This window comes from Mobula hypostoma, chromosome 9, assembly GCF_963921235.1.
Source record: "Mobula hypostoma chromosome 9, sMobHyp1.1, whole genome shotgun sequence".
NCBI lineage: Eukaryota > Metazoa > Chordata > Chondrichthyes > Myliobatiformes > Myliobatidae > Mobula > Mobula hypostoma.
The window spans coordinates 37,657,158-37,670,214 of record NC_086105.1 but is presented as its reverse complement, the minus strand read 5'-3'; the positions used below and the strand labels follow the sequence as shown (position 1 = coordinate 37,670,214).

At 37.4% G+C, this 13,057-nt stretch overlaps 1 protein-coding gene across 3 annotated transcripts in view; it reads right to left on the bottom strand.

The window, feature by feature from the left end:
* phf21b (PHD finger protein 21B) overlaps window positions 1–9,462 on the bottom strand; it is a 168,842-nt gene extending 159,380 nt beyond the window's left edge. Inside the window, exons 1-4 of one of the 3 annotated variants that reach the window (XM_063058099.1) lie at window positions 9,268–9,462; window positions 8,966–9,120; window positions 8,541–8,573; window positions 8,256–8,321 (exon numbers count right to left, since the gene is read on the bottom strand). In XM_063058099.1, the coding sequence (XP_062914169.1) occupies window positions 8,256–8,321; window positions 8,541–8,573; window positions 8,966–9,019 (153 nt within the window). In that variant the 5' untranslated portion in view covers window positions 9,020–9,120; window positions 9,268–9,462. Of the gene's footprint in view, window positions 1–8,255; window positions 8,322–8,540; window positions 8,574–8,965 lie in introns of all 3 variants that reach the window. The other 2 variants (XM_063058100.1, XM_063058098.1) reach the window with 2 other exon arrangements.
* Between the last annotated feature and the right edge of the window lie 3,595 nt (window positions 9,463–13,057).

Genomic DNA, 13,057 nt, shown 5'->3' with positions numbered 1-13,057 from the left:
AATCTTGAATCATACTCAATTATTTTTGTCATCTTTTATTTCAATATTCTCCTAATCTTCAGGTCTACTTTTCTTCACAACCTTGCAAGCCTTTTCTTTGTGCCTAATAGCAGTCTTTTGTTCTATATCTTTAGCTGTAAACTGATTACACTACCCATGGATCCTTTATATCATGACAGTAGAATCTCAGTTCTGAATAATGAAAGAAGTCTTCCAATAGCTGACTCTATTTACTGTCATTACTTTTAATCCAATTTTCTAATCTACCTTCGGACTACGCAACTGTCTTTAAGTGCAAGACCCTAGCTTTATACCTGATTTATCACTCTCAAACCTAAATGCTGTGAAACCTGAGGCACTTACGAGGGACCCCAATGATTTCCTTGCACCATTATTTCTAATCTCCATCTAAAATGTTTCATTTTCTACCCTTCCAAACCACCAAGTTACCCTGAAATATGCAATTACCAGTCTTGGTCATCAGCAGCACATCTCTATGACGGCTATTTAGACCAAAGACATTTAAGTTGCTAATTACAAAAGCATATTCACCTGACCACCACACTCCCATTCCCTCTTGACTTGTTTTCACAAATGCAATATTTACCCTTTCTACTAAAAAAACTAGTCATGTCAACAATCCCAATGGTACAGCTTCTTCAAGAGCAAGTTTCACACAAAATTGAGGTATACATTTCCACATTATTGCTACAAACACAAATATCTCATGTCACCATATACCCTGGGGTATATTACAATCTTATAATCTTTTGTAGTTTGGTTCCAAACACAACCTATTACCCTTTTTTTAGAAGCCTCAAATCTCTCTCTCCCCCCCCCCCGCCAAATTCTACCTGCAGTCCCCTCTCACATTCCCCTCAAACTCCTCGCTCTCAAGATGCTCTTAGTTTCAATGGGAAGTTCCAGGATTTTGAACAGGGGTTCCAATCTATTTTATTCCATAGAACCCTACTATTAAGAAATGGTCCATGGATGCCAAGTTGGGAATCCCTGATTTAGACCAAATGCAATGAAGAAATGACAATACAGTTCCAACTCAGAATGGTACATTACAAAGGGAAACTACAAGTGGTAATACTCACAAGCACCAGCTACCTTAGTCTTTCTTAGTGATAGATATTGTATACTTAAAAATGCTGTCAAAACTTGGTTACTTATTGCAATGCCAATGGAAGTATAATTCACTTATATAGATGACATATTTAATGGGAGTAATGAACTATGGCCTTCAAATCAATTAGAAATTTAACTGTAAAATGTAAACCTTTGAAACACGCATATGCACTGGCAGTCCAAAATTTAAAAATATACTTAACTGGCTGTTGTGAGCACTCATGCATTTGCTAGGGGTGGGGTGGGGTGTATGAAGGGAGAGACAGCTGCAAGGATATAGCACAAACATACTTTGCAAAAATACTTACTAAAATAAAGAAATTCTTCACCGCCCTTCTTAGTCTTCATCCCAGTATTCTTAACCAAAATGTAATGGTCACATGATCACAATTAAATTATCTCACAAGTACAAGCGCCCTTAAAAGTTACATAATCATGAATGTTGTTTATAACCTTAATTACACAAGTTCTATAGTTCAGGATACATGTTGGAAATGAATAACATTCAAGATAGGTGGACTGAGATATGCCATTTATTTTCCACCCACAATAGGCAGAAAATAAACTAACCATATAAAATGTTTAAATTATATCAGTTTCCATTAATTTGGAGAAAAATGAAGGGAAATCAATTGGTATTGCTCAGTAGTCACACATATATCTCCATAATTTACTAATTGAATTGTTTTACTGTAATCACCAAATGTTTCAGTTGGAACCCAATGCAGCTTATTAATACAATGTTTTTATATAACCTAAACACTACACACATTACTGCTATCAAAGATTAAAAAGTCAGATTATACTACATCAGCAGTATACAACATACTGGAAATTGCTATTTTACAAAAAGTAAGCAGCTGATACAGATGTTAGCTAAGGATGGTCAGATTTCATCACCAGTAAAGCTTTTCATATTCTTTTAACCTCTGAATAATAATCTCTGCTCCTGCCATTTGATTAAAACAAAAGACATGCTCAAAACTAAATAAAATGTTGAAAGCATTCACAGTCCACTATGATTGTCCCTACTCCTGCATTCAACAGAAAAGTAATGTAGCTTGTTAATGCTGATCTATGGAAAACTGGATGGTCATTACAAAACAGCATTACAACCATATTAAAATTGGCCACAACACATGAGCAAATAAAACAAAAACTTGTGCTGGTTGCTATTCTAATTGCTTTCCAGTGACCCCTGCTGGAAAGTGAACGAACACATGGACATCAATTAAAAAAAAGTTTGAGACTTGACCATTGTGTATCCTCCTTACAATTCCCAAACAAGAGCTACAAGAATGAAGTTATATGTGAAAGATGGTCACAGACACAAGAGAAATATCCAATTAAGAAATGTCACTTAGAAAAAGACACCTAGGAAAAGCAGTCATCTCACCTTTTGGTTTTAACCCCACTCTTGGCTGAAATATTTCATGACAAAAGATAAACCATTCAATTTTGGAAGGCAATTTCAAGTCAACTAAAATTAATTATTACCAACACTTGTTGGTTTAAGCAATAAAAATACTCATACTACTGAAACGAACATTTGTAAAAAAGCATTTTGGATGTTTTGTTTATTAAAATGATCCATAGAAGTTAGAAATCAAAAGGAGTAGATGAGCCAACAGAATATTCAGCTTGAAAAGTTATAACAGCCTTGTGGCTTAAATGCAAGAATGAAAAACTGGTACCATTTGCAGCATTTCATTGCAGATAAAATCTAATATTTATAAAAGTTGAAACATCACTTCATTAAATTTATATCCCAAAACTAGGGCAATACAAGCTATATATATATATATATATATATATATATATATATATATATATATATATATACACACACACACACACAAAAAACCCCCACCTCCCGAAAGTGATGCAAAAAAAATTCTAGTGACACCAAGTTGCATTACTATATTACATCATTACATACAGGCCCAGGGTTTTTGATCAACACCTGGGTCACTGAAATCACATAGCAAAGCACCTTAAACCATCAGTGACTGCATTATCACTAATTTTCTGGCAAGAGCAGTGTATGAGAAAGGAGACAGTTTTGCAAAAAAGACTTCAACACCACCATTAAATTATGTTTAGGTATTAGTACCAAAGAGACCACTGTTTAAATTTCGGCAGAAGTAGTGAATTATAACAATGATAACTTAGCTAACTACACTGTTATTGCTTCAAACCTCATTTTATAGCCCCTCAATTTAAATTTGTTTCATTTTGCAACTTACTTACTTTCTGGCTTAGGTCATTTGTACATGCAGCAGTGTCACAGAACACTACAGCACAGAAACAGGCCTTTCAGCCCATCTAGTCTCTGCTGACTTATTTTTGCCTCATCCCAACAACCTGCACCCAGACCAGAGCCCTCCATGTCCCTTCCACCCATGCCAATTTCTCTTAAATATTGAATTTGAACTCACATCCACAACTTGTGCTGGCAACTCATTCCACACACTCACCACTCTCTAAATGAAGAAGTTCCCCATCATGTTCCCCTTAAACATTTCACCTATCATCATTCACCCATGACTTCTAGTTCTGGTCACACCCAAATTGAGTAGAAAAAGCCTACTTGCATTTACTCTATCTATACCCCACATAATTTTGTATACCTCTATCAAATCTCCCCCTCAATTTCCTACTTTCTAAGGAATGAAGTCCAAACTTATTCAACCTTTCCCTCTAATTCAGGTCCTAAAGTCCTGGCAATATCCTTGTAGATTTTGTCTGCACTCTTTCAATCCTAAGTTGGCTGAGGTGTAGTGGCATCCGCACTGGACTCAGGTGAGTGGTCCCAGGTTTGAATCCAGCCATCTCCGAGCACACTTTCCATATATGCTGGGTTGAGTGACAAGCTAGCTAAAAACAGACAAAATGCTAAAGAAACAGCAAGGTTGCCACCTGATGCACCACAAAACATGGAAAGGAACAATAATAATTTTTTCAATCTTATTTACATCTTTCCTGTAGGTAGGCAACCAAAATTGTACACAACACTTCAAATTAGGCCTCACAAATTTTATACAATTTCAGCATAACATCCCAAGTCCTGTAATCAATACAATGACATTTTGGCCAATGTTTTCTTTACGACCCCATCTAACTGTGATGCCACTTTCAAGGATCTATATTCCCAGATTCCTCTGTTCTACCACACTCCTCAGCGTTCTACTGCTCACTGTGCAAGACTACCCTGTTTGGTCCTCCCAAAAAGCAACTCCTCACACTTGTCTGCATTAAATTTCAGTCACCATTCTCAGCTCATTTTTCCAGCTGGTCCCCATCCCGCTGCAAGCTTTGATAGCCTTCCTCGCTGTTCACTGCAGCCCCCAATCTTGATATCATCCACAAATTTCCTGATCCAGTTTATCAGCCAGACTGTTGATATAGATAAACAACAACAGACCCAGCACCAATCCCTGTGGTACATCACCAGTCACAGGCCTCCAGTCAGAGGCAACCATCTACTACCACTCTCTGGTTTCTCCCGTAAACCCAATGTCTAATAGAAATTACTCCCTCATTTTGAATGTCAAGTGATTGAACTTTCTTGACCAAACTCCCATATGAGTAGTTGTCAAAGGCCTTGCTAGGTAGACAACGCCCACTGCCTTACCTTCATCAACTTGCCTGACAAGTTCTTCCAAACACTCTAGAAGATTGGTTAGATATGACTTGCCACACAAAGAACACATTGACAATCCCTAATCAGTCCCTGTCTAACTAAATACTTACACATCTAATCCCTCAGAATACCTTCCAATAACTTTCCCACCAGCCTATAAATGCCTGGTTTATTTTTAGAGCCCTTCTTAAACAACGGAACAACATTAGCTATCCTCCAATCCCCCAGCACCTCATCCATGGCTAAGGAGGTCTTAAATATTTGTTCGGGTCCCTGCAATTTCTGCACTAGCCTCCCACGGGGTCCGACAGAACACCTTGCCAGGCCCTGGGGAGTTGGCCATCCTAATTTGCCTCAAGACAGCAAACATCTCCTCCTCTATAATCTGTATGGTGTCTATGAACTAACTGCTGCATTGCCTCACTGTTTTGTCTATGTCCATCTCTTGAGCAAACACAGAAAATCCATTTAAAGTGTTCCCATCTCTTTCAGCTCCATGCATAGATTACCACTCTGATCTTCAGAGGCCCAATTTTGTCCCTTGCTATCCTTTTGCTCTTAATATTGAAGCCCTTAGTATTCCCCTTCACCTTGTCTGCTAGAGCAACCTCATGCCTTCTTTCAGTAGTCCTGATTTCCTTAAGTGTTGTCCTGCATTTCATATACTCAAGTACCTCATTTGTACCTTCGTGCCTATAGCTGCTATGCACCTCCTTCTTAACCAGGGCCTCAGTACCTCTTGAAAACCAAGGTTCCCCAAACGTGTTATCCTTACCTTTTATTCTGACAGGCAGATACAAATTCTTTTCTCTCAAAATTCCACTTTTGAAGGCCTCATACTTACCAACACACCGTTGCCAAAAAGCAAACTATCCTAATCCACACTTGCCAGCTCCTTTCTGATACCATCAATATTGATCTTTCTCCAACTAAGAATCTCAACCCGAGGACCAGATCGATCCTTTTCCATAATTACCTTGAAACTAATAGCAGTATGATCACTAGTTGCAAGGTGTTCCCCTACAAAAACCTCAATCACCTGCTCTGTCTCACTCCCCAGAAGATCTAGTATCACACTCTCTCCAGTTGGGACTTCTATATAGATGTATCAAATATTTTAAAGTTCCTTTTTAACCTAATAAACATTCCACCTACTGTAGTACTCACTGTTAACATAATCTTGACATTAGATCTTTGCATATTCAGAAGTTAATTCTATTCAATACAACAGACTATTTACCTTTACATTTGTATTGTGTTATAATACTGGACTGCTGGGCAAGAGGGCAAATGAGAGAATTTCTCTCAGAGTTGTATTCATATGTAAAAACTGATCAGTTATTTATCTTGTGTACCTGAAAATCAAAATCTATTTTCTTTCTCATTAGCCTATACCTTCATACAAGTCAAAACTTTTGCATTATTTTCCAAGATTACAATAAGCTGTCACAATTTAAAATTAAATTGATCATTCATATTCAAATCAAAATAGCTTATATGCCCTCAAACAAAAAGGAAAATGAAAAAGCTGTAATATGCTTTTTCATAACAATATAACCAATTTTTTGTAAATATCCAATTAAACAAAATCAAACTTGAAATTCAAGTAATAAGAAATGTTAAATTAGTTTCTAGAGAAAATATATATAAAATTAAGCAAAAATCTCTGGCACAGGTGCATGAAAATGTGTATGTAATGAATCTTAGTAGTAGTATCAAAATAACATTGAATATACAGTGTAACACCATAAGTTCAATGAATCATAATCAGAAGTTTTACTGGAACTTGTTTTCAACCTTCCATATTTCAGGATCATTATGAAGAATACCCTCAAAGTACTGGAAGATTATTAGCACTTTCATCAAAAGCAGTAAGTGCCAAAAATGCTTTAACAATTAGCTATAATTTTTACTGAGACTTTTTAAATTCAAATAGTTAACTCCAATTAACTCTATAAGTATTTGATCACATCATTCAACAATTTCTACCAAGACAAAAAAAGTTGATGTGATCAATAAAGGAAAAACAACAGAGCTTTCCATACCTTATTTTAACTACAGAGTGAAAAATGCTGAGTGATCAAAAACAAAAATACCTTCCTCCACCATTGGGGGGGGGAGGGAAGAGGGCATCATTTTTGGCAAATTCAAACGACTGATTTGACAAACAAGGCGATTATAACTGAAAGTCTAAACGCTTCCTCTTCCCTAGCCCTTAATTCAATAAAATACAAAAGCGATCAAAACCGTAATGTTCAGCATGAATGAGTCCCCCTTCCCCCTCCTATTACAGATTGCGATTTCTTCTTTGCATAGTTTTCTCCATGTTAGGAAAACACACAACACCCCTTACTTACAAAATGGAAGCTTCCACTAAGAAATTGAATGTACCGGCAAAATAAATAAATAAATAATAGGGCGATACATACCAGCTTCATCTCCCCCCCCCCCCACGCACAAGAGATTCGTAACTGATATCAACAATTAATAATCTGACAAACAGGACTACCAATGTTCCGTATACAGTATGCCTTGATCTTTAGTAAAATTAAAGATGCAGTGTTAACTTGATGCTGCATACTGCATTCCAAAAGAAACAAAATCAATGGAGTTTACAAAAACTCAGTAAGAGTCTACATTTTAAAGATTCCAAAATACTTCATGACAATTAAAGTTTGTTTTTAAAGCAATAACAGAATTTAAAATCTTCTTGCATAAATACAGAAAACAGCAGAGAAGTTCAGCGCTGACAAAACCACAGCAAGCTGTGCATTCAATGGCATCTGTTCGTGGTGCTGAAATTTTTTCTCTATTGTAATTATCAAGGTTCTCCGCTAGAAGCCAAGTATAGTCCAAGTATACAAAGTCGGCCTTCGCGAATCCAATATTCATGCACTACGGTATTTTTAAATCCCTGTCAAAATCATAAGCCCGACCAATACCTCCCTCATTAAATTCACAGATTAGAAAAATGAAAGTGAAGCTAGCCCCAAATTCACCGTTTACACGTCAATCAGAACAAGGAGATAACACGTAGCAGCATATCAATTGGAATATAAAATTATTTTAGCATTCCAACAAAAAACTGAATAGGCAACTTGACGTAAAAATCAGTGCTTTAAATAATTTTCAATATAGTTGCCAGATTTCCCTTCTCTTTCTAGACTTGGAAAATATGTCGACCTATCCAAAATGGACGCCTCAGAATTTGCCAACTTAAATGCACGCCACAACTTAACTTCATTTGGAAGCAAACTCATCTCAGTATACAAAACATTTTAACTTTAGTAGTTGTTCTTTATACATACGCTCTCGGCATTCAATCGTTTTACCTTTAAAAGATTACATATTCATTGTTAACACCCCCGCCCCATCTATCCTCCCTTCCCCCACAATTACTTTAAGTGAAAGTCATTGCAAATGTTAAATCATCACTATACACATTAATAAGCGGACAAGAATTGAACCAATTTCTTACTTGCTTCTCACTAAGAGATGTTATTCGGGATTGTCGTTCGTGCAGTTGTTTCTTAAGTTCTCCGTTCTGGAAAAACGTAATTCATTTTAAATACTGGCATATATTATTGGTAAATATGTGCTAAAATAATTACATTGCTCATTTAAGTACGATAAAGTCTTAGTTATTGAACAATGTAAAACACAGTAGTTATCCCGACTACCAAATGAGATCTACACTGATAAAGTTTCTGATCATCTTCCCGAACACATCGTACAAGAATTATTGAAGATTTTGGTATTTTACCTGTGGATCTTGCTTCATCTGTGCAACTAGTTTCTGATAAAAAGAAATAGAATGCTTATAATGTCTTTTTAACCAAATATAAAAAGGTCAAAGAGCAATACAAGTTGTCATGATTGGGAGGAACAAAGAGGCACGCAAACACTGAGTCAGTTCGAGCATCTCATAAATATTCAAGTCTCGTACTAATCTCACAAACCCAACCGCAATATTACTCCAAATCCTTGTTGCTCTGAACTCGACTACCACCAAAAACTCGCCCCAAAGTTAAAGATCTTGGACGTAAACAATATCGGAAGGCAGTTATTGCCACAGCTTGACCCTCAGATCCAAAGCACCGTTAAGAAATGCACAGCTTTCAACGGGTTTGATTCGCTCTCCCTCCCCCCCCCCATAGCACCATAAAGGGTAAAAAGATTTTTTGTTACCTGGTGACACTGGATTTCTACTTTCAGTGCCTCTTGAAGGCTTTGCATCTCCATGGCTGTACTTCAAAAGCACTTTTTCAGACACTTTGAATCCAAACGAAATGAAGTTAGTTGTTCGTGTGCGTGTGTGTCGGCGTGAAAGGGAAGGAGCGCGTCTGCAATATTTAAAAAAACTCAAACAGATTTTTGTACATATAAAAATAAATAATCGAGCAGTAAACAATCGAAAGAACAAGTATACACAGTCTGCAAAGCAAGTTCTCGCCTCTCTTGCTAGTACGGACACAGGACTCATCACTCACTTTACGCCATTTTTTACAAAACTCTCCCGGAGAAGGGGGAAAGTGGCCAACAGCTCAGCAGCGAGCGCGCCCGTCGCGCCGTGCGCCGGGCTGCCCAGCCTCCGACGAGCGAGCCTCCTCCGCCGCCGCCGTTAATTTTCCGTTGGCGGCTGGACAGCGAAATCCGGGGACTATATTCCGCGGGTGCGAGCGCGCGCCTGGATTTCACTTTGCCTCGAGGAAAAGTTGTGCCTCGGCTGCCAATGCTAATATCGAGTACCCGGATGGAACAATGGAACCCTGCCAGGGAACAGCGCCGCGCATGCGTGGTACCAGCACCCTACACCAGCTGCACAAAATTAGAACTAACTTTAGATATTGCTTCTGGCTCGACCTTCTCTGCGCTTATAAGTCTATACGTGCACTTTGTCTTAGACGGTTGCAAAAGTTTTATTTTTAATTGGAATTGTCATTACAATTAATTAAAAGGTAAATGCCCCTTGCTTTATTCACGGTGGGTTGTAATTTGTGCCAAAAGTGTATTTTAGAGGCTTAATCCAATAAATCCTTTGTGGTGTAATTTTGCTTTAATTAATATTTTTCAAAGTTTTAACCAGTAGATAAAGTAAACAGGCAGCGTAACTAGCTCAGATAGGAGGTGTTTATCTGTTGCACTTTTCATTCTTGTGAATTGACCTACAGAATGTTGTTGTACAATGGTGAATTTTCAACAGACTAGCGAGGTGGGAGTGAATAGTCCATATTTTAGGGAGTAAACTGTAAGAAACGAAATGAGTTTTCCCCGGATTTATTACGTAATCTATTTTACTCATTTAAATTTATAGAGCAGAACTGGAAAATTTGCATATAGACAACTTAATTAACACTTCTGTATTTTAATCTCGTCCTACGCTTGATAGACAGCTCGCCTGTTCAATCAGAATCCGCCAGCGTCTTCTGAAGGCGGGTGACTGTTCTTTCGACTGATTGAATCGCTGGTGTGCGCAAGCGCCTGCCTTTTAATTACATTGTTACGCACCCATTTTTTTCATAGGAAAAATAAAGAGTTGCAGTGTTTCAACGTTTAGTTTGCAGACATGATTTATTGTGACTATATTCCGAACGCTTTGGTATTTCCAGCCTGTCTTTCAAGTTTGATTCATTAGTTGCGGTTTAACGAAGAGGTAGGTTGCAGTTAAGGAACAAAAAAAAATTAGAATGACAGAGAGTGAGTGAGGGCTGTGCAAGGGCACCGCTTGCAGCCAATCAGAAGTTTCGCCGCAGCTAGGGAACGTTCTGAAATGGTGTTGTGTGACGTCACTGCACCAATCAGCGCGGAGCGAAGGCGGGATTTGGCGTTAAGTAAAGTACAGAGTTGCGAGAAAGAGAAATTATGTACGAAAGCGATTGCTTTTTCAGCTCTCCGCTTATTCGATGGAAATGAGCCAAACCATAAAAATGGTTACACGGGCGAAAAGAAACTTCCATTCCCTAATTGCTAATGCAAGACTGAACATTTCTGATGAGGGGAAAAGAAGATCTTTCACTTTTCAGCACAAATGAATCTTACTCTACAACATCTTACAATTTGATGAAAGTGCTGGCGCGTTAGCAACCCAACTAAAAGGTGCAACAGCTCGATTTAGAAAGCCACGTAGTCTCATACAAGTAAACTGTTTTTGAAAATTCGCAAGAAGGATCATTCCCATAGTTAAACGAGCGATATTGACATAACTGCCGTTATAGAAGCCGTCTGCATTTTTTGGTAGTTATTGGATCTCTAAATCTAAAGCATATTGATGTTGATAGGGCGTGGAAAATACAACACAAATATAGATTTAGAATTTACGTATAGTCTGTTAAACGACGTGTTGATTTCCTTAAGGTAACGTGGCAAGGATCCTTTGTTAAAATGCTAAAACATTTTGATTCAATTTTAAAGGTTTATGGAATTATTCATGGGACATAGAAATGCATATGATTTCATCTCCCATCCCCCACCTAACCTTGGATCGACTGCTTCTGTTCTTGTTCAGTTACTCTTACTTTTCATTATATGGCTAGATGGTGAAACTCTGGAGCTCCTCGCCTTAACGTCCATTTTACATTTACCTTTGAATCCCATCGACTTTCAGCACACTTAAACGGAAAAGTCAATATAGCAGGCTTTTTTTATTGTCTTTCTGGTTGCGTAAGTAAACGCCATTACATGCACATAAAGGGTAGTATCAAACCTAACTTGAAGAGAACGCCATCCCCTCCCCCTCTCCAAAAGGGCTTTGTAGTAAACCCAAGAACTAAACACAAATATCTCAGTTTGGACTCAAAATAGAATTTCTAACTCAAAAGAATGCTGCAGATTATTTTAATATCCTGTATCAATTAAGTACTACAAAAGGCTTATTTAGATTTTTAGTACTTAGTTTACACCTAATCAGCTGATGCTGATTGATCACCAGGAGGATGTTCAAGATGTGAATGCATTTATGGCAATTTTTTCGTCCCTTGCGAAACTTAAAAATGAGCAAAATACTACTTTTTTGCACTTTATCTGGTATAAAATTGTTGTCTCATTTCCTTGTAAATTCTGATACTTTCTGCTACAGTGTTGAAACTCACAAGTGGGGAAATTTCTGCATATGTAAAATAAATTGGGACCACATATAAAATTAGTTTTCAAAGCAGTGGCTAAAATGTTTCACAGAAAAAATGAAATTGTTCCGACAATACATTGTAGTTTAAAAGTTCATATGTGAGCATCATACATTATAATGCTGGGGGGAAACCTTACAAAGCACTTTAGCTGTAACCTAAAGTTGTCATAAAAATGAAGTGAATTTATCTCATACCTTGTTGCACTTTCAGGATGTCTCAGTGCCTCAAAACCAATAAATTATTTTTGTGAATACAGTCACTTATGATTTATTTTCTGTTTATTTAATAAATGGAAACTGATGTCACTTTCTGTACACGGAGAGGACACAATTGCACTTCAACATTGTGCATCATATGGTATGAACACCTTCCTTTAATAGTATTTCCAATAAAATATCTTCATGGCTCCCATGTTGTGTTCCCTGAGTCTCATGTTGTATTTCATTTCAGTGTACTTGTTTCTTTTACAGTTTTTTGTGTTGTTTATGGTTTATTTCACTGCTTAGGTGTGTTTTTTTCCCCCTGATTGTTTTTAAACTTTTTTTGTTGTACTGATTGATATTTTGTCAGGAATAGGTGTAGCTTGATTGGTTTGCTAAAGGTACAGTGAGTCTAACATGGAGATGGGAAATGTAGGGTGGGAGGGTCACATCAGCTCGTGCTGCATTCAAACTTTTTGCTAGATGCTTTGTTAAACTATTCCTCTCCATCATTTATAAAGTTTTTCCTCCTCCTCCTTCCCATTTGCTGAGGTGTCCTGCTGAAAATCGAACACAGCACTCAAAATGGCCTATAAAATTTATCTTTCAAATCCCTTACTCACTCTTTCCTGATGAAGGGTCTCGGCCTGAAACGTCGACTGCACCTCTTCCTACAGATGCTGCCTGGCCTGCTGCGTTCACCAGCAACTTTGATGTGTGTTGCTATAAAATTTATCTACCTGAGTCATACACTCCAGACCCAACCGAAAAAAAAATGCATTTTTGTTAAGTATAAAGTATGAATTCGCTTTTAGGATTCTGTATAATTGAATATTTACTCTTGCAAAAATTTCCAGTCTGTCATTATTATAATATTAGAATTATTTTTCATGGATCTGAAGTTCACACACCTAATTCCAATCTTATTCTTAAATTGTTATCTCCTATCATTAAAA